Consider the following 20,000-nt stretch of genomic DNA (forward strand, 5'->3'; position numbering starts at 1 on the left):
TCACTGGGGGGGGGGGGGGGGGGGGAGACAGCTGCTCCATCATCACAGCTTTACAGCTCAACTCTGCTCCTGTCAGCTGATTGTTTTTTCCCTGGAAACTTCAACATGAGTAAATAAAAGTGCGTGTGTGTGTGTGTGTGTGTGTGTGTGTGTGTGTGTGTGTGTGTGTACTGTCATGGCTGCATGTAGTTCAGAGCCTTCTTCTTACCCATGGTGGTAGATCCGAGGTGCTCACACTTTGCTTCACACTCCTCTCCTCCTGCTCGAAGAAGGCGACAGCTCGGTTCAGCCTGCTGTGTTTCCCTCCTCGGATTCTCCTCCACCAGTAGAACAGAACCAGTCCGACCAGTAGCCAGCTGAAACTGAACTCCAAGTATCCCAGCGCGTAAATGGGGAAGATAAGAACAAAGGTTTTTGCAAAGTGCAGCCAGGTGTGGCTGAGCTCGCTGGTGGAGGACAGCAGGGTGTCCTCGGGTCTGTCCCCCGCGGAGGGCTGGCTGAAGTTCGGCGGAACCGGACTCGACGCTGAGAGTCCATTCTCTTTAGGTGGAGCAGGACTCGCAGGTTGACAGTGGGCTCCTCGGACATCTGTCATGCTGTCTCTTGACATGTCGCAGTCCCTCTTTACACTGTTCAGATGAGGGGCAGGCTGGGTCTGGGTAACGCCTGTCCTGGTTTCACGTCGGCTCACCTGCACACCAGCCCATTGCCTCCCCAGGACCCGTTAGCATGGACTCCTTCAGCTCACACACAGACTGGGAGTGTGGAGCAGCATGCAGACTGCAGCCTGCTCCGCCTCTGCACACATCAACACAATCATCAAGGAACACGCGCGGGGATCATGCACCGCACGCGCTCCCTGTGCTGACCCAAGCCTGAAGATTAAACAATAAATGGCGCCACCTGGTGTTCAATAAGAGGAATCACAGCTTGTTATTATTACGGTAAAGAAAGGTAGTTTTTAGTTCATTGTACGGTCAGACAAACATGAGAATGTTAAACGTATTAAAAAAGAGCATGATATGGATATAATAGGACTAAAGTGTAAAAAATCCCATTCATTTACTCCATAGCGGATTTGATAATACGCCATAACGTGTTATGATCACAGGTAGACTGACCGTGAGCTCCCTGAGTGTGAAACGATGGTTCATGCTCCTGATATTAACCTCGTTTAGAGAGAGAAACCTGGTTTATTTACCTTCTCGGAGCAAAGAACTACATTACCCACGATCATGGTGTCAAAGCGACGTCTCTGATTGGTGAAGCTCGCAGTTACCGCAGGATAATTTTGTAAGTTAAGCTAACACGAAATGTATTAATAACCTTGCTATACTGCAATAAATATAACAGAAGCTACTGTATAATGAAACACTTTTATTAATATAAACACTATAACAACGACTATTATGGGATAGGTAGTTCATTGATGGACACAGACTTGTATCTTCGCCTGTTTCTCCGTTTTTAAAGCCGTTTATGTGCCGAATCAAATGTTTTATAGTCACGAGTATTAGGGAGGCTGGTTTTAGGTTTTTTTCAGGCTTCAATCAATCATAAGATGATTTTATTAAATGTCAATAGAGGATTTGAACGGGAACTCTACTTAAAAAAAAACACCGCCGAAAGAGTGTGATGAAGAACACAGAGAAATCGATCAACAGACAAGTGAGTTGTTTTTAATAAATATCAACATAAATAATCCCCAACAAAACAAACAGGATTCATTTTAAGCGCCATGCTGCATTTATTTTTTATAGAGTAATGAGCTCTAAAGTCGTTATCATGAATCTGAAGGTTGGTTATTTCGATGAAACTACAAACGACTTAACTGATGTGACGTCAATATTATTCAGCTATAGCCGTAAATACGTTGACTGTTACCACGGCAACTGGCTGTTGATTCAGCGATTGCTCTGCAGTTGATTAAGCAGCCTGTTGTCAAGCTGAAGTGACGCGCTCTCCTTGGTTTCCGTAAACTGCGCATGCGCGTCAGTAGTTAAACCATCATGGAGGCGTCGTTACTAAAATACAAGAAAATAAAGACCGTTTAAAACACGACGCGAGAGTTAAAGAGGCACGGAGGAGAAGATGCACAGCGACAAGGTAACTGCCTTCAACACATCCGGGGTTTTAGCTCACCTGCATGAGTTCAGTTTGTTGTCAAAGATAAATATATGTTTGTTGTTGTTTACTCACTCTGAACACTAAAAACAACTTGTTTCTGTAGAAACTGAGCAAAGAGGACACGTGGAGGCCAGCTGACCTGAGGAAACACATCCGGGTACGATTTGAATCTTTACCACACGTGTTTGATAACTGCATCTGTCTCTACAGATCGAACAGAGAAATAAGAAAGATATCAGACTTTGTTCTCTCCACAAAATCAATATAAGCCCACAAAAATAAAACTGACCCATCAGGTCCTAACCTGACCTCTGACCTCCAGCAGCCAGCGGAGGGATGTGAATCTGTCTTTATTGAAATGGGACGATAAGGTTGTCTTATTATTTCTTCAGGAGGAAGGACGTGGCGATGAATACGTCAGGAGGCGAGAAGATCCTGAGAGGAAGCGGCGTGGAGGGGAATCAACAGAGCGACGTCACAGAGAGCCGGAGAAGGAGTCGAGAGGAGAGAGAGACCATCGCAGGGACAGAGAGAGACATAAAGAGGGCTCACGTGACAGAAGAGAGGAGAGAGAGAAGAGGAGGGAAAGAGACACGATAGACTACAGAGACAAGAGGCGAGACAGAGAGGAGAAGCACGGCAGGGAAAAGGACAGGGAGAGACACCGAGAGAGGGAGGAGAGAGAGGGACAACACCACGAGGAGAGAGAGAAGAGGAGACCAGAATGGGAGAGAAGGAGGCACGGGGGAGAGCGAGGTGTGACGGAGACGTCGCGTGAACAAGAGAAGAAGAAGCATCATGAAGACAGACGAGAGAAACACAGGAAGCATCCAGAGTCCAGAGGTGAGACAGCAGCTGTGTCCAGCCGCACGTCTTTAAAGGACCTTTATTTCTATCTTCATCTTGTCTGTCTGTCCTCAGAACCCGGAGAGGAGCAGAGACGACACCGAGAGGAGAGAGAGAGGAGACATGGAGAGAGAGGACACCAGGTACACCTTCAGTCTCAGAGACTCGTGGAGGCTGTCTGGAAAAACACAAATAATCAAAGAGCACTGATGCATCATGGGGGCTTTGATTGTACGCATGTTGTTTTGTTGGTTTTAAAGGAAAACAAACCTGAGGCCTCGAACTTATATCACCTGAGCTGTGACCCAGAATATATTCAGAATAAAGAAAAAGGTCCAATAATTAAACAAACACCAGCCAACGACTCGTGAGCTAAATCCCAAAGCTCATCAGCTCCAACAGCTCGTGTCAAAGTCCTTCGCCTCACGTTGTCCTCTTCTCCAGGATGAAAAGAGAAAGTACGACGGGGAGTCCAGGGAGCGTGGCGGTCCGAGGGGTGAAGAGGTCAGGCGTCACGGCGGGGACAGAGAGCGAGCCGAGCAGGACAAAGAGCGAGAGAGACGAAGGCAGCGAGAGAGAGCGGAGGAGGAAGACAAAGACCGGAGCGAGAAACGTGAGCGCACGGAGGTGAGTCGCTGTGAACGCTGCTCACCTGTTAGCTCGTCTTCATGTCGACCTCACCGATCATCTCTGTGTGTGATCCAGGACGAAGCAGCTGCTCATGCAGGAGACGCAGAGGAGCCTGTAAGATGTTTGATTGATATCCATCAATAAGTGTTTGAAAGGACCAATCAGCTGTGAGCTGTGTAGAGACATTAACGTCCGTCTCTCTGAAGGTCGTCCATGATGAAGATCCAGCTGAGCAGGAATATGAAGACGACTTTGAGGTAATCATGTGACCAGCAGAGTGATGTGTGTGTGTCATCCTCGTGTGTGTGTGTGTGTGTGTGTGTGTCATCCTCGTGTGTGTGTGTGTGTGTCATCCTCATCTATGTGTGTGTGTGTGTGTGTGTTTCATGTTTGTGTGTGTGTGTGTCATCCTCATCTATGTGTGTGTGTGTGTGTCATCCTCATCTATGTGTGTGTGTGTGTGTGTGTTTCATGTTTGTGTGTGTGTGTGTCATCCTCATCTATGTGTGTGTGTGTGTGTGTCATCCTCATCTATGTGTGTGTGTGTGTGTGTGTGTGTGTATGTTTGTGTGTGTGTCATCCTCGTGTGTGTGTGTGTCATCCTCATCTATGTGTGTGTGTGTGTGTGTGTGTGTGTCATGTTTGTGTGTGTGTGTGTCATCCTCGTGTGTGTGTGTGTGTCATCCTCATCTATGTGTGTGTGTGTGTGTCATGTTTGTGTGTGTGTGTGTCATCCTCGTGTGTGTGTGTGTGTGTGTGTCATGTTTGTGTGTGTGTGTGTCATCCTCATCTATGTGTGTGTGTGTGTGTCATCCTCATCTGTGTGTGTGTGTGTGTGTGTGTGTGTGTGTCATCCTCATCTATGTGTGTGTGTGTGTGTGTGTGTCATCCTCATCTGTGTGTGTGTGTGTGTGTGTGTGTGTGTGTCAGATCCTCATCTATGTGTGTGTGTGTGTGTGTGTGTGTCATCCTCATCTATGTGTGTGTGTGTGTGTGTGTGTCATCCTCATCTATGTGTGTGTGTGTGTGTGTGTGTGTGTCATCCTCATCTATGTGTGTGTGTGTGTGTGTGTGTGTGTGTCATGTGTGTGTGTGTGTGTGTGTGTGTGTGTGTGTGTGTGTGTGTGTGTGTGTGTGTGTGTGTGGTGTGTTGACTTTGATTCACTCACTGTGTTACCTTTTCACGCTTTGATCCATTCAAAGAAAGCGGTGAGTATCCAGAGCTTCACCCGTTTGATCATTCTCACGCTCGTGCGCACAGCCGTCACCCCGCCTGACCGCGCATACCGTGTGTTTGTCTCTGAAGGACTACGAGGACGACTTCGAGGACATGGAGGAGAGTGCTGACGAGGACGAGAAGGAGCCCCGACACGCCGGCGAGGGCGAGGAGGGGGAGGAGCTCACGGCTCAGAGGAGAAGAGAGATGGAAGCGATTCAGAGAGCGATGGATGAAGAGAACGAGAGAGCGGGGACGGTTCAGTCCAGAGACGATGGAGCAGAGACCAGGAGCCCAGCAGGTCCACAGGTACGCCTCACACCTGCACAGAGACCACGTCTCTGCTCAGTGCCTGATTGGTGGATTTGGCTTCCAATCAGAGACATTTGACGGGGCAGGACCAGACCCCCCCCCCCCAAGGTCCCTGGACTTTGTAAGGTCCTGATCTGCCTCTGCTCTGTTGACAGGACCTGAGGAGAGGAAAGAGTCCCAGCGAGGGAAGTTCATCGACTTTGTGGCCGCTAAGCAACGTGAAGTCAGCAGGAAAGTTTCCACCAAACAGAAGTACGTTGAGACCCCTCAGGACCCGAGACCCCTCAGGACCCGAGGACCCTTGAGGACCCGAGACCCCTCAGTCTCTGTGTGTGTTTGAATCAAACTTCTTGACTTGTTTTCTTTGAACACAGGAAACGCAGCACAGAGCTTCTGCGCCTGATCGAGCTGGACTCGTCCCAGACCTTCTCCCTGCTGGATCTGCCCCCCCTCAATGAGTACCACATGTACATCAGACACTTTGGAGCTGCAAACACCAAGCAGGTCAGCTGTCCTCTGTGTCCCCTGTGTCCCCTGTGTCCCCTCTGTCCTCTGTGTCCCCTGTGTCCTCTGTCCCCTCTGTGTCAGATCATACCTGCAGCCTGAGTGTGTGTGTGTGTGTGTGTGTGTGTGTGTGTGTGTGTGTGTGTGTGTGTGTGTGTGTGTGTGTGTGTGTGTGTGTGTGTGTGTGTGTGTGTGTGTGTGTGTGTGTGTGTGTGTGTGTGTGTGTGTGTGTGTGTGTGTGTGTGTTCTGTCAGGCCTACGCTCAGTGTAATGAAGATAACGCAGACAGAGACGTCCAGACGGAGGAGACGGACGTGTGTGACAAGTGGACGCAGCATCCTCCGGAGGACAGAGGAGCCTGTGGAGGTGAGACAGAGAGAGACAGACTCACAGAGTCATCTCTGAAACACACACACAACCATAACAGCTGGTGTGTGTGTGTGTGTGTGTGTGTGTGTGTGTGTGTGTGTGTGTGTGTGTGTGTGTGTGTGTGTGTGTGTGTGTGTGTGTGTGTGTGTGTGTGTGTGTGTGTGTGTGTGTGTGTGTGTGTGTGTGTGTGTGTGTGTGTGTGCAGATCCTAACGTCTCCCAGGAAGCACAGGAGAAACCCTCGAGTGAATTAAAGTACGACTCGCAGCGTCTGGCGGCGTTCCTGCGCTCGGCCTCGCAGGTTGGTCCAGCGTGTTTCTGACTGGTTTGACTGGTTTGACTGGTTTCTTCCCCACGTGACCGCGTGTGTGTGTCTGCGTCTGAAGGTGGTGCTGGTTCTGCTGGAAGAGGATCACGCTGAGAAGAAGTCTCAGCGAACGCTGGAGCCTCCTGGTGACACGCCCTCTTTCAGCGACGGAGCGTCACGACTCAACACCAAGCTGCCTTTTCTTCACGGTAAACGCCATGACATCATCGTCCCTCTGACCTCGTCCTCACACCATCTTAACTCTGACATAGTGATGTCACCGGCCGTTCTCCTCCTGGATTGATCCGTTTGGTTTTGACATTCGCAGGTCGCCACATCAGGCTGCTGCACTTCTCTCAGGTCCAGAGACACACGATGATGTCAGTCCACGACCCGCCCGCCGAGCCCAGTCCTGGACGCCACGACGGCTCCTCCATCGTCTGCGTCTGGAACATCCGAGAGCCGTCCAGACCGCAACAAGTCCTCGTCTACGAGTCCCAGGTGACGTCTTCGTCCGTCTCCTCTGACATGAACGTTACACGGCGTGCTGGTTACCTGCTGACTCAGTCTGTAGGCGTGTCTCTTTATGTCAGCCCTGTGATTGGCTGGAGACCCTGATGTTAGCTGGGATCAGCTCCAGCCTGCAGTGACGGGTGAGCGTACAGACGCTGACCGGTTGTCCCGCCCCCCCTCCTGCAGATCCTCTGCTGCTGCTTCAGCCCTGGAAAGGCGTCGCTGGTGTTTGCAGGCACGTGTGTCGGCTCTGTGCTGCTGTGGGACCTGAGGGAGCACGCCACCATCCATCCCTGCAGGACCCCAGGAGACTGGACCTTCAGACAGCCCACATTCTCCACTGGTACCAAACAGAACCCCCCCCCCCTGACTCTGACCCAACCCCCCCAGAAACTGTCTGATAGATAGATAGATGGATAGAGACTAACCCATGTGACTAAGAGTAAAGACTGAATTCACCTCAGATTTAAATCAATATGTTTTAGTCATGGTGCTGACGGACACACACACACACACACACACACACACACACACACACACACACACACACACACTCCTCTGTCTTCGTGTCCTCACAGACTCAGTGTTGTCCAGCTCTGGTCATCTCTCAGCGGTGACGTCTGTCGAGGTCGTCCCCTCCGCTGCAGGAGGCTGGAGACCAGACGTCCCCCTTCTGGCATCTGAGGAAGGTAAGCCTTGATCAACAGGGGGGGTCAGAGTCTTGAAGAGCTTTTCCTGAACTGCTTCAGATAGAAGTGATTGTACCCGAGCTAAAAAGCCTCTGAGTTTAGACTGCAGTACTCATTTTAAACACTAGGGGGCGGAGCTACAGACTGCTCCTTTAATGTTTAATCTGTTTTTCTGTTTCATAGAGTCGGCAGGATCGTCCTTCCAGTTGGCTTCTCTGGATGAAAGTGGGCTTTTAAACTTCTGGGTATGTTGAGCAGTAGACTACATCTCGGGGGGGGGCAACAGGTGGGGGGGGGTTGTTGTTGTTTTTACTGTTGCAGCTGACTTGCTCTCCGGGTCCTTTAGGTGGTAGTGGAACTCCCAAAAGCCGACGAGGCGGGCTCCCCGACAGACCTCGGTAAGCCAGTCCTGATTCCCCACACGTCCCTGTTGTCCTGTCCCGTGTCCCAGACGTCTCTCTCTCTCTCTCTCTCTCTCTCTCTCCTGCAGGGCTCAGACCTGGAGGCAGAGTCAAGCTTCTTCACAGCTCCTCGCTCCTCGCCGCTGAGAGGTGAGATTGATAAAACACCCAGCATGTGAGGAGCCTCAGCTCGGCGTCCTGCTCGGCGTCCTGCTCGGCGTCCTGCTCGGCGTCCTGCTCGGCGTCCTGCTCGGCGTCCTGCTCGGCGTCCGTACTCGTCCGTGCTCTCCTGTGTGGTGACGTCAGGCCTCTGCTTTGCTCTTCTCCTCCCTCTCTGGTTTTTCAGGGTGTCGCCTCAGGACGCTCTGAACACGGCACCGGTCCAGACACGACTTTTAAAGTTCCTCCCAACAGACTGCAATCATTTCTTCATCGGCACCAACGTGGTGAGCTGGTTGTGTTTTTAACCTCTGATGATGTGTGAGAGCTCGCTGCATGTGTGCGTGCTCACCCTGCTCTCTGTGAAGGGTCGGGTCGCTCACGGGACGAGTCACGGCCTGAAGGCTCCTCCAAAGTTTTACAGGTGTCGGGAGGCTGGAGTCCGACCCGTCGACGTCACCTCCGTCAGCTTCAGTCCGTTTGTGTCCCATCTGTTCCTGGTGAGAGAACGCCTTGTGTCGGAGCGCCGTGACTCACTGAATGTCATGTGACACGGACAGCCTTTTGATTGGTCTCCTGCAGGTGGGTTGCAGTGACGGCAGCATCAGGCTGCACGCGGTGAGTCGTGAGCAGCCGGTGGCCCAGTGGACCAGCGGTCCAGCAGGTGAACCCGTGGTGTGGCTGCAGTGGAGCAGGAGCAGAGCGGCCGTCTTCTGTGTCCTGGACGCAGCGTCTCAGCTGCACGTGTGGGACCTGATGAGCGGCGAGTCGGCGCCCGTGCTGACAGAGCACATTCACGCTGACAGGTAGCAGCACGCAGCCGCTGGATTCTCCTCGCCGGCTGCTGTCCCGTGTAAACGTTGTGTTCTCTCCTCAGGGTGACGGCGGCGGCCATGTTTGGAGACTCTGGACCACACAACACGTACTCAGGAATCGGACTGGCACACGAGTCAGGGAAAATAGAAATGCTGTATTTGTCCAGAAAGCTGACTGTTCCCTTGATGGCAGAAGAGGAGAAGTTAGAGAGTCTGATGGGCGACGCCTTCTGATGTTTGATCACCTGACTCGCTCACGTCATGTGATTCAGACATTTGTACCTGATCGTTTTATATCAAAATAAACTGCTCACACTCTGATCTGCTGTCTTTGATTAACACTGGGTTAAAACGTCAGAGGGGCGGAGCCAGGGCCAATCTGATTGGCCGCACCCAAAATCCTGAACTATGATTGGCTGAGGCTGCTGCTCGCTTTCTTTGAGTTTAATGTAGCCCACTTCATCTGGACCATCGAGTTTAAAGGAAGACCACATCCAGGAGCGAGAGAGACCGGAAGCAACACGTGACGACTTTAAATATATTCAAACATCAACATTTAGAAAACATCGGCCTGATATTTTGCTGCGTGAGTCGAGCGACCCGTAACCATAGCAACGCGGGGAAAGTTGCCGAGCGACCCGTAACCATAGCAACGCGGGGAAAGTTGCCGAGCGACCCGTAACCATAGCAACGCGGGGAAAGTTGCCGAGCGACCCGTGACCATAGCAACGCGAGGGCCGCTGCGGCTCGGTAACAAACTTTGCTTTCATTTAGAGCTGAGTGAACGTAAAGAGGGGCTCTGACCTCCGGGGTCATGAGCACGTGATGCTGGGAAGTTGGCACGTGCTGTGTAACTTCTGCAGGTGAGCTGAGGAGGAAGCTTCAAGGTGAGAGAACAAGCTGCCTTTGTTTAATAGCACTGATTTAAACCGTTTACCGTGCACGCGCCTCAGGCTTTTATTTTGAAGACACGAACATGGTGCACTCACACTAACCACTAGGCCACAGCGCCCCGTTTGTATTCAAGTATACATGAGCAAGCATCCTTTAGTCTCTGCAGACAGCTTTGCAGGACTCAAAGTGGGGGGGGGGGGGGGGGGGGGGGGGGGGGGGTGCAGACCCTCTCAGGGTCTCAGGGGGGCATCAAAGATCTCATGACCGACCTGTGGAAAGAAACACTTCCTCCCTGAGTCAGTGTTTGTTCCTGTATCTGCCTCCACAGGGGGGGGAGGAGGAGGGGGCGGCGCTGAAGACAGTGATGGCGATGGTGGTACCCGGTACGACAGTAGTCCTCCCCAGTCCTGATCGGGGACTACAATCTGAAGGACATGCAACAACCACAGGGGGGACACAAGGAGAAGAGACCTTCAAAGGACAGGTAAGACGTGTCTGCGTGACGATGACCATGATGACAGGTGTCAGAGCTCTCACCTTCATCCTTCCTCTTCCTCCAGAAGTCCCGGAGAGACCCTGATGTGTTCACTCATGGTCTCCATCTCCGGCAGCACTTCTCCTGTCACAGTCCTGTCCGCTTCATGATGTACTCTGAAGCTGCTGCGGCGTTCATCAGCCTCCACGCCGACCACTCCGTTTGCTTCTACACACAAGATGGCGTCCAGCAGACGGCCTCGGCTCGGCTCACCTTCACCGGCCTCGTCCAAACCAAGATCCCTGATCGGCTCGTCGGCTGGGGTCCGGGGCCCGTCTTCACACTCTTAGACGTGAAGTTACGCCCCCTGGAGGCCGCTCGCGACGCCCCGGACATACGAGTGTGTGAGGCCGCCGAGCACTCTGCAGAGCTGGTGACGGCGGGCGCGGGGAACGTGTGCGTGTGGTCGGTGCTGCTCATGAGATGCAGGCTGAAGGTGGAGGACGGGCTGCAGCGCCGCAGCTTCACTCACATGGCGTTGGCTGCTCCACGCTGCGGGACGCCTCACAGGGCCTTCGTGGTGTGCGGGCGCGTGCTGACCGTGGTCGACCTCGAGGCGGGGAAGGTTCTGGAGCACAAGGCGGACCTGTGCTCAGGGTGCGTGTCATGTTCATGGTCAGCGTGCATGTTTTTAAACGATGACGTGTGAATGTAACTCGATGTGTTTCAGAGATATTACCGCCGTGGCGTTCTGCGCTCGCCTGGACTGTCTGATTACTGCGTCCGGGGAAAAGTCCATTCAGGTCTGGGGTCCTGAGTGGGACCAGCGTGCAGCTCTTGAAGGAGGTAACGGTTCAGCTTCCTGTCCCTTTAAGATGAGACGTGATGTCTGACCTTCTCTCCGTCTCAGGTGTCGTGACCTCGCTCTTCTTCTGCCCCGCCCTCGACCTGCTGCTGGCCGCCGCTCACGACTGTTCGATCTGCTGCTGGGACGTTGAAGACGGCGGTGCGGTTCAGCGTGTCCCCACAGAGCAGGGACACCCTCCCATGTGCATCGGGGGCACGAGACAGGGAGACACTTTCTTCTCCTTCTGTCAGCGGGGAGCGGATCTGTGGTCCATGAGGAACCTGTACACGCTCCACTGCGCACCGGACCGGGCCCAAAACCAACCGCTGAGACAAATCCTGGTCACTTCCTGTCCTGCTCCCTTCCCCACCAGAGTCCTGTGTGTCAGCGGCGACAGGGACATCTGGCTGGTGTCTGCAGAAAGCGGAGCGTTGCTGACCTGGTTCCGGGCGGAGCAGAAGGTTCTGTGTGCAGATCACTGCCTGCAGAAAGAGGTTCTGTTAGTTCTGACTGAGACGGGCACGCTGCTCCAAGCTAACACGCTGAGCAGACCAGCCTCTCTGATGCAGGAGTGGGAGGGGCGGGGCCAGGGACCCTGGCACTACAACCCCCACCTGTCTAAAGAGGAGGCTGAGAGTCTGTGCGTCCCCGGGCCGGCGTGCTGCCTGGTTCTGTTCGGCTGCGTGCGGGAGGCGCAGGACGGCGTGCAGGAGTGGAGGAGTCTGCAGGACGGCAGAGGAAGCAGCAGGAGGAAGAAGACGTCGCTTCATGATGCCGACGACACGTGAGAACTTCTTCTCTTTCAGTCGTCATGAGTGCTCTTCATCCCTTCATGGTTCTGACCCGTCCTGCAGGTTCTTGATCCTGCTCGGACAGACCGGAGGCTGCGTGAGCGCTCTGAGGTTCAGTGACGGGAAAGTCACGTGCAGGATGCCGGCGCACGGCGGACAGAGAGTCACCGCCATGCACGTTTACCCCGAGCAAGGATACCTGCTCACAGCAGGTAACACTGGACCCCCAGAGACCGGCTCTGTTTGGTCCCTGTCTCCATGGTAACCTTCTGGCCCCCCCAGGGGAGGACCGGACTCTGGTGGTGTGGAGAGTTAACCCTTTGGTCCAGGAGAGTCTCAGACAGCAGATCAGTCTACCCTGCTCTCAGCCTCCGGTCCACCTGGCAGCTCTCGGGTCCCGTCTGGTCCTGACCCTCCAGGAGCCCAGCACCGGCACCTTCAAGCTGCTGCAGCGAAACCTCCTGGACCAGAGTCAGGCTGAGGAGCCGTCCCCAGAGGGTCACCTAGACCACATCACAGGTCCATGAAGGTCCAGGTGGGGTGCGAGTCCAGGTGTGATGACCCGTTTGAACGACTCGCTGCTTTCTGTCTGGCAGGTTTGTGTGCGTGTGCAGATCTGGATGTGTTTGTGTCCAGCAGTCTGGACCGGACTGTGCGGGTCTGGAACCAGAAGAACCAACTTCTCAGGTCGGCGCAGCTGGATCAGCGCACACACACACACACACACACACACACACACACACACACACACACACACACACACACACACACACATTACACGATGTGAAGCAGCACTGTGTGTGTGTGTGTGTGTGTGTCTGTGTGTGTCTCTGTGTGCGTGTGTGTGTCTCTGTGTGCGTGTGTGTGTGTGTGTGTGTGTGTGTGTGTGTGTCTCTGTGTGCGTGCACACGTGTGTGTGTGTGTGTCTCTGTGTGTGTGTGTGTGTGTGTGTGTGTGTGTGTGTGTGTGTGTGTGTGTGTGTGTGTGTGTGTGTGTGTGTGTGTGTGTGTGTGTCTCTGTGTGTGTGTGTGTGTGTGTGTGTGTGTGGTGCAGCACGCTGCAGCTGAACGCAGAGTCCAGGTGTGTGTGCTCCGGTGGATTCGGAGGAGAACTGTTCCTGGCTGTGAGAGGAGATCTGTATAAGATGGACTGTGCCGAGTACCTGCCCCACTTCTACCAAGACCTGGTACTGACCCATTCCTGGTTCTGACTCAGACCTGGTCCTGACTCAGACCTGGTACTGACTCAGACCTGGTCCTGACCCTGACCTGGTCCTGACCCTGTATAAATGTCTCCACAGCTTCTTTACACTCCCCGTGCCAAGCGAGTGTCGGACTTTCCTGCCATCCAGAACCAGAACCAGAACCAGAACCAAGAACCGAGCAGCAAAAGAGAGTAAGATTTATTTAAAGCAGAGACACAAAGCTGGGAGCCAATCAGAGTTGTTGTTGTTGATAGCTGGGAGCCAATCAGAGTTGTTGTTGTTGATGGCTGGGAGCCAATCAGAGTTGTTGTTGTTGACAGCAGGGAGCCAATCAGAGTTGTTGTTGTTGACAGGATCCAGGGAGTGCACAGAGAGGAGGAGCTGCTCAGCCCAGCCTGGTGGAGCCAGACGGTGAGGAGAGCTCAGCTGGTGTCAGCGGGTCAGAACCATCCAGTCCTGAGCTCAATGTGTCCTCTGCTGCAGGACTCGGACCTGTCGGCACTGATCCAGGGCTCGCTCAGGTGCAGGAGAGAGAAAGCTGCGAGCTCACAGGAAACCAGGAGGGAGGCGTTCCATCACTACATGGAGTTCTTATACGGGTCACGTCTTCACCTAAAGGTCTGAGTCAGAACCAGGAATGGGTCAGGTCCCCGTCTTTCAATAGTCATACAAGTCTCTGCTTTCAGATCCATTTAGGAGACTCCTCTGACCCCACGGACCCCCCCCGAACCAAGAGACAAAGTCCAAACCAAAGACCCTGTTGAGGGTCGAGGAGAGGCCCGGTCCAAAGGTCCAACCCAAGAGCGCCGTGGTCAGAGCGGAGGAGGCGAGTCCTGTTGATCTGATTAAAGCTCTCACCTGTCTCACCTGTCTCATCTGTAGCCTCCTCAGATAGCTCCACCCACACCAAACCCCCCCTATCGGCCCCCTCCTCTGAGGCCCCGCCCCTCCTCAGATAGCTCCACCCACACCCCCCCGCAGGCCCCACCCCTCCTCAGATAGCTCCACCCACACCAACCCCCCCCCCTTGCCGGCCCCACCCCCTCCTCTGAGGCCCCGCCCCTCCTCAGATAGCTCCACCCACACCAGACACACCAAGTCCACATCCTCAAACCCCCCCCCCCCCCCCGTCGTGGAGTACTACAGACGTCTTACTGAGAGTTTTATTTTGAAAGGACGCGTTGCTTGTTGAGGATTTATTCTGCACGATGATTTCATGATTCAGATTCTTTAAGATATTGAAAAAGAGTCGGACAAATATAATATATAATATATATATATAATATATTATATTTATATAATATATTATATAAATATAATATAATATATAATATATAAATATAATATATAAATATTATATATTATATTTATATAATATTCATCAAAAACAACTTTACACACAGAATTCATCCAGACGTGTTTTTTTCTTTTTCAGTCAATAAAAACAGAAATATTTCAAAGAGTCATTTTTCTTCTTCAGAAACAAAAATTACACAGTGTCCTCTCTCAGTGAGGAGGTTGCTGGTTTGAATCCCTGTCTGACAGGAGCCTCTCATGGCGTGGGTTCTCTGCTGGTTACTTGTCTGCTCTGTGATTGGCTGGTGAACAGGATGTAACCCCGTCTCTCACCCAATGAAAGCTCCGCCCCCTGTGACCCTGAACAGGAAATAGATGGATGTCTTCATGTTGAGTTTTTAAGGCAGAGAAGAGTTTCACCCACAGGGGGCGATGTTCCTGAACATTCACTGTGGACCTGACGCCATGACAGGAACGCCATGACAGGGACGCCACGACACGGACGCCACGACACGGACGCCACGACACGGACGCCATGATGAGTTTTAAATAGTTCAAACTTTATCCAAATTGAAAAGAAGGAAACTCCAGGTGTGACCCGACTCAGTCTCCCCCGTGTGGCGGTCTAAGTGAGGGACACGCCCCCCCGAAACACCCGATGGGGTCTGTATGGTCTCAGTCTTGGAGCGCTCTGGTCTCAGTGAACTAGCGCTGTTGTTACCATGGCGACGAGCAGAAACACGGCGGCACCAACCTCGTGCTCATTAAAGTCCAGATTCTGATTCTTCACGGCTGCTCGGACTGAACTCCAGGAAGCAGAAAGGAAGCGGCGTCTCTCTGGCTCGTGGCGGCGAGCTGAAGGAGCAGACGTTAGTCCACCAAGTCTTTGTCGTAGTTGAGCAGGTCGCAGGTGAGGAAGAGGCCGGAGCGTCCGCTGTCCTTCAGCAGCCGGTTCAGCTGGCTGCTGGTCATGTTGATCTCCGAGGCCCCGCCCAGAGGCCAGTCCAGGAGCTGAGCGCTGGAGGGCCGGTCCGGCAGGCCGGGCTGGTAGTCCTCCAGAGGGTTCGGGTACAGGAGGTGACGCAGGGAGGGCATCTTCACCGCCATCCTCACCAGGTCCATGAGGCCCCCCATGGAGAGGGGGTTCAGGGCCAGGGCTAAGCTCTTGAGGGCCCAGCAGCCCCCCAGGGAGGGCAGCAGGAGGACCAGCAGGCCGTCCGTTAGGCCACAGCCGCTCAGAGAAAGGTGCTGAAGAGTAGCTGACGCCTGGGAGAGCAGGCGGCGGACGGAGGGCAGCGTGCTCTCCTCCAGACGGTTCTCGCTCAGATCCAGCTGCTGCAGCGAGGACACGTGGTGGCTGCAGGACAGGTAGGACAGGTCCGCCGGACTCAGACTCAAATACGGCAGCTCCAGGATGTGGAGAGGCCGGGGCAGCGAGCTGGAGAGACACAAACTCAGATTTATTCATCAAACATTCACTGGAGAGGATTCCATCATTTCTAAAGGACCAATCAGAGAGCTGATGATGTCATCAGTCATGAAGGACACATGAGATTCTGGTCCTGGATTTGTTTGGACCCCCCCCTCCCCAGATTCAAACAGGTCGTACCTGAGCAGAACACGAAGCTGTCCAGGCAGCCGCAGAGCCGTGAGGCTGAGACGCTGCAGTTCCTGCAGCTGAGCCAGACCCTGAGACAAGTCCCTCAGAGCCTCATCCTGACCCGGGTGGTCTCTGCGGAAGTCCAGGTTGCAGTAGTGCAGGCGCAGAGACCTCAGAGCAGGGAAGACGGAGAGCAAAGGCAACAGCTCCACCAGGCCCGCCACCCCGAGACTGCTGTAGCGGACATCGATGCCCAGCAGAGCGTGGGGGGGCAGGAGGTCTAGGAGGGTCTTGATGCTGGACACAGAGATCTCTTCCACACGTAGGTACCTGCACTGAAGCTTCAGAGGTCCCGATGCGCTCAGAGCTGCACGAACACGCTCCAAAGAGCGAGCGTTAACAAAAAGGTCGGCTCTCACGTGCACCAACACGTTCCTCACTTCTTTTTCCTGCGTCTCCGTCCGACTTCCTCCCGCCGCCGCCGAAGACGTTTCTCTCCTCTTCTCCGTCTCCATCCTCCTCCTGACTCCTTGACTCAGATCCTCCTCACTCAGAGGCCCACATGGTCCGGTCCACTCTGTGTTCCCCTCGAGCTCGTCCCCGTTCGGCTCCCTCTTCCGAAGCCCTCTCTCTCGTTTCACGTCCTTTTCTCTTTCCAGCGCCGAGAAGCGTTTCCTCTCGCGCTCTCCCTCCCTCCTCTGCGCCCTCTGGGCTCCGGCTCCGGCCTGAACCACCATGGTGCACAGAGCTACCGTCAGAGACCAGCCCCCCATGGGGTCTCCCATCCCTCCTTCATCCCCCTGGAGTCCACATAGATCCAGGACCTGCAGGGCACACCTGAAAAGAGAGACGCGTCTTCAACGTTACTCTGAACAAAGTGAGCAGAGATCCTGCGCTTATTTATAATATTATTATTATTATTATTGTTTACACCTGAACCTGATTACAGAGCTCCTCTCTGATTGGTCCAAGAGAGAGTCTGAACGTTATGATTATATTTTTAACTCCTCTCTGATTGGCTGATGTTTATTCTGTTCTTCATTTGATTTGATTTATTTCAAACATGTGACATGACACAAAGGTAAACAAAAACAGATAAAACATAAACATGATAAAAACATAATAATTACAGTTTAAAGTATAAGAAATAAAAGTTAAAGTTATAATAAGTTACATGTCTGTAAAGGACTTATTTAATCCGTTTATATAATCTGAACATTTATTTTTAGTTTATTTTTGATGTGAAGTTCAACATTTATAACAAATGTATAAATATATAAATAAAGGGTTTATTAGGAGTGACCTCTGACCTTCGGTCCGACAGTCCTCTCACTACAGCCAGTAACAGAGCCTGGATGCAGAGCCGGTTCGGAGCACTCTGCCCCGGCTTCCTTGGACCGCCGACCCGCAGGTTCCGGTCCGGCCACCTCTGGACCAGCTCGCCCACAGCCAGGGGTCTGTGTCCGGAGAAGGAGGCCTCCAGCAGGGCCCCGTACAGCTCTCTGGGGACCCAGCGGAGCCAGCAGGGGGACGAGCTGTGGTCGCTCACCACTCCCCGGGCACACAGGCTCACCAAGGGGGGCACCATGTCAGACCCGATCCAGAACCACAAGAGGAACCAAAGAGACCACTTCTTCTCCAAAAACAGCCGAGGGCCCGGATGTAGCACGAAGCTAAGATTAGCTTCAGGACTCGTAAAGTCTTAATAACGTCAAATGATCCTCCAGAGGTTTAAAAAGGGGGAAACATTAAAGTGTGACACATGATGAACCCGCAGCCTCTCTGTTTACACTCCTCTTCTTCTTCTACGGACAGTCCGCCAGGCTCTGGGCTTTCATGGCGGCATGTCGCCCCCTCATGTGCGGGAGTGGAACTACAGGGTTTGATGATGGTGGAGTGAAGAAGCTCGAGACGAGTTCATGAGAAGAATCAACTTTATTAATCCAACGAGGGGAAATGAGACCCTGCAACACACACACACACACACACACACACACACACACACACACACACACACACTAACACACACACACACACACACACACTAACAGGACTTGATGTGAGATGTCAGGGTGGGTGGGGGTCTGGTGCCTTGCTCAGGTGCTCCTTGTCAGGGCTATTGGAAGTTAACCGGCACCTCTGTCGGGCTTCTGGATGGCGAGCAGCGAGGTTAGGCGAACAGAAACAGCCTTCTGAAAAGTGAAACATTTAAAATGCATCAGATGTTAAATACTTCATTCTGATTGGTCGGTCTGCTGTCGTCCGCCTCAACGAGTTCAATAAAGAAACGCCGGCTCTGATTTCTGCAAGATTCTGTGTGAATGTTCATCAGTGATCTTCATCTTTTAAAATCTGATTCAACTTCTAGTTTTCCTTTGAGCTGATTGGTCACTTTGGCTCAGGGGCGTGTCTTCTGCAGGACTCTCTCCTCCAATCGGGCGAAGCGTCTCAGCATCGTATCGTACACCTGAAACAAAAACACACACTCACACTAATAATCTAGATCCTGATGACATCTCTGTGTGTGTGTGTGTGTGTGTGTGTGTGTGTGTGTGTGTGTGTGTGTGTGTGTGTGTGTGTGTGTGTGTGTGTACCTCCTTCGCTGTAGGATGCGGCGTGGCGACCAGCTGTGGTTCCGGTGCTTTTTTCACCACGTCAAAAAAACAAACTCCACTTTCTGCAGCGAGGCCTAAAAACATGAACGACCAATCAGATCACAGATCCGTCTTTGATTCTCCCTGTGTGCGTGTGCTTGGCGTGTGCCTGGCATGTGCTTGGCGTGTTACCGTGCAGAGCTCTGTACGCTGACCCCAGGCACGCTGAGTTGGACAGATCGATGGTGTAGACCGGAGCGTTGAACACGTCGGACAGAACCTGAACACATCGCTAACTGTCAATCAATCAGTCCACACGGTTCAAATCCTCGACCCGATCGAACGCTAAACGGCGTGGACGACTGACCTGCAGGATCTCTGTGTTCGACGAAGCGCCCCCCGTTGCCAAAACTCTGGTTCCTGGAACTGAAAGTGAACAGGACGGTGTTGAAATCAGGACGACAGAAAGAAGCTAACCGCTAACATTTAAAAAAAGGTGGGCGGAGTCTTACTGATAGCATAGCCCAGCCTCTCGGCGTGGAGCCTCCTGGACAGGAACTGACCCTCCACCAGCGCACGCACCTCCACCTCAGGACTCAGCGAGGACACCTGCAGGACGGGACAGGCGGTGCAGGAACAACATGAACGACACACCACAAACTTCAAAACAAACAAACATGGAATCTCTCGAGCCCTGACCTCGTGGTCGTCCCGGTCAAAGCGATGAACCCCGACAGCAGGAGGCGTGATCTCCATCGTGTCGAAATACAAACCTGAAACACGAGAGGAGGAAAGTAAAGGAGGTAGGATCAGAGAAACAAAAGAAGGAAGGAAGGAAGGAAGGAAGGAAGGAAGGAAGGAAGGAAGGAAGGAAGGAAGGAAGGAAGGAAGGAAGGAAGGAAGCTTCACCGATGTGTCCGTTGTTCCCGAGCGGCGTTTCTCTCAGCGAGGCAGAAAAATGTTCCCATGATCCTCCAGCACACTCGTTCCTGATCCGCTCCCTCGTCAGAGACCCGTTCTTAAAGCTGTGGAGATAAAACACACATGTGATTATTTATTATTATTTATTTATTGTGTGTGTGTGTGTGTCTGTGTGTGTGTGTCTGTGTGTGTGTGTCTGTGTCTGTGTGTGTGTGTGTGTGTGTGTGTGTGTGTGTGTGTGTGTGTGTGTGTGTACCACAGCAGAGCCATGTACGCCTGCCAATCAACCGGGTTGCAGAAGACGTGACCCTCCAGAGCTGGACGAGGCTGCTGGATCCACAAAAACACCGTGTCACTGGTCCCCAGGCTCACCTGCACACACACACACACACGCACACACACACGCACGCACACACACACACACACACACGCACACACGCACACACACACACACACACACACACACACACGCACACACACACGCACACACA

At 52.9% G+C, this 20,000-nt stretch overlaps 5 protein-coding genes across 16 annotated transcripts in view; 2 read left to right on the forward strand and 3 right to left on the reverse strand.

Annotated features, from left to right (window-relative positions):
- Positions 1-2,219, reverse strand: part of esyt2b (extended synaptotagmin-like protein 2b) — a 19,054-nt gene extending 16,835 nt beyond the window's left edge. For 4 of the 7 annotated variants that reach the window (XM_079360713.1, XM_079360712.1, XM_079360711.1 and 1 more), the window contains exon 1: positions 209-1,065. In XM_079360713.1, coding sequence (XP_079216839.1) covers positions 209-610 — 402 coding nt within the window. In that variant the 5' untranslated portion in view covers positions 611-1,065. Of the gene's footprint in view, positions 1-208; positions 1,066-1,231; positions 1,252-2,199 lie in introns of those variants that run through there. The other 3 variants (XM_079360709.1, XM_079360710.1, XM_079360714.1) reach the window with 3 other exon arrangements.
- dync2i1 (dynein 2 intermediate chain 1) lies at positions 1,708-9,205 on the forward strand. Its single transcript, XM_079360734.1, is given in 24 exon segments — positions 1,708-2,106; positions 2,231-2,284; positions 2,520-2,970; positions 3,049-3,116; positions 3,418-3,600; positions 3,679-3,717; positions 3,810-3,860; positions 4,910-5,094; positions 5,097-5,128; positions 5,287-5,383; positions 5,506-5,635; positions 5,890-6,001; positions 6,210-6,304; positions 6,390-6,519; positions 6,639-6,811; positions 7,010-7,166; positions 7,402-7,512; positions 7,696-7,757; positions 7,859-7,910; positions 8,003-8,063; positions 8,260-8,359; positions 8,441-8,572; positions 8,655-8,878; positions 8,950-9,205. Coding segments are annotated over 24 exon segments (2,886 nt in total). The 5' UTR covers positions 1,708-2,091; the 3' UTR covers positions 9,122-9,205.
- Positions 9,206-10,109: 904 nt separating this feature from the next.
- On the forward strand, positions 10,110-13,964 carry wdr97 (WD repeat domain 97). 2 transcript variants are annotated; one of them, XM_079360715.1, is made up of 12 exons: positions 10,110-10,274; positions 10,345-10,913; positions 10,987-11,102; positions 11,167-11,887; positions 11,958-12,106; positions 12,177-12,413; positions 12,491-12,581; positions 12,948-13,080; positions 13,195-13,289; positions 13,419-13,509; positions 13,582-13,716; positions 13,785-13,964. In XM_079360715.1, exons 1-12 carry the CDS (start codon positions 10,146-10,148, stop codon positions 13,860-13,862), a joined length of 2,544 nt encoding a protein of 847 aa, XP_079216841.1. In that variant the 5' UTR covers positions 10,110-10,145; the 3' UTR covers positions 13,863-13,964. The 2 variants fall into 2 exon arrangements, with proteins under 2 accessions (XP_079216841.1, XP_079216842.1); XM_079360716.1 differs by having other exon boundaries at positions 13,452-13,509.
- A 527-nt stretch (positions 13,965-14,491) lies between these two features.
- Positions 14,492-17,704, reverse strand: LOC306834682 (leucine-rich repeat-containing protein 14). The gene is made up of 3 exons (XM_079360762.1): positions 17,305-17,704; positions 16,004-16,831; positions 14,492-15,832 (listed from the first exon to the last, which is right to left on the reverse strand). The coding sequence occupies exons 1-3, from the start codon at positions 17,580-17,582 to the stop codon at positions 15,265-15,267; spliced, it is 1,674 nt and encodes a 557-aa protein (XP_079216888.1). The 5' UTR covers positions 17,583-17,704; the 3' UTR covers positions 14,492-15,264.
- Positions 17,705-18,016: 312 nt separating this feature from the next.
- Positions 18,017-20,000, reverse strand: part of xylb (xylulokinase homolog (H. influenzae)) — an 8,187-nt gene continuing 6,203 nt past the window's right edge. For 3 of the 5 annotated variants that reach the window (XM_079360766.1, XM_079360765.1, XM_079360767.1), the window contains 8 exons: positions 19,766-19,881; positions 19,498-19,613; positions 19,288-19,361; positions 19,101-19,197; positions 18,956-19,014; positions 18,781-18,868; positions 18,589-18,683; positions 18,018-18,461 (listed from right to left, as the gene is read on the reverse strand). In XM_079360766.1, coding sequence (XP_079216892.1) covers positions 18,393-18,461; positions 18,589-18,683; positions 18,781-18,868; positions 18,956-19,014; positions 19,101-19,197; positions 19,288-19,361; positions 19,498-19,613; positions 19,766-19,881 — 714 coding nt within the window. In that variant the 3' untranslated portion in view covers positions 18,018-18,392. Of the gene's footprint in view, positions 18,462-18,588; positions 18,684-18,780; positions 18,869-18,955; positions 19,015-19,100; positions 19,198-19,287; positions 19,362-19,497; positions 19,614-19,765; positions 19,882-20,000 lie in introns of all 5 variants that reach the window. The other 2 variants (XM_079360764.1, XM_079360763.1) reach the window with 2 other exon arrangements.

This window comes from Symphodus melops (genome assembly GCF_947650265.1).
Source record: "Symphodus melops genome assembly, chromosome: 14".
NCBI classification, from domain to species: Eukaryota; Metazoa; Chordata; class Actinopteri; order Labriformes; family Labridae; genus Symphodus; species Symphodus melops.

Coding starts and splice junctions, on each gene's coding strand:
- wdr97 (XM_079360715.1), top strand. CDS start 10,146: ATGGCGATGGTGGTACCCGGTACGACAGTAGTCCTCCCCAGTCCTGAT. Junction 12,414..12,490: donor TCACCTAGACCACATCACAG/GTCCATGAAGGT, acceptor TCTGTCTGGCAG/GTTTGTGTGCGTGTGCAGAT. Junction 12,582..12,947: donor CAGAAGAACCAACTTCTCAG/GTCGGCGCAGCT, acceptor TGTGTGGTGCAG/CACGCTGCAGCTGAACGCAG.
- LOC306834682 (XM_079360762.1), bottom strand. CDS start 17,582: ATGGTGCCCCCCTTGGTGAGCCTGTGTGCCCGGGGAGTGGTGAGCGAC. Junction 16,832..17,304: donor AGAGGACTGTCGGACCGAAG/GTCAGAGGTCAC, acceptor CTCTCTTTTCAG/GTGTGCCCTGCAGGTCCTGG. Junction 15,833..16,003: donor CAGCTTCGTGTTCTGCTCAG/GTACGACCTGTT, acceptor GTGTCTCTCCAG/CTCGCTGCCCCGGCCTCTCC.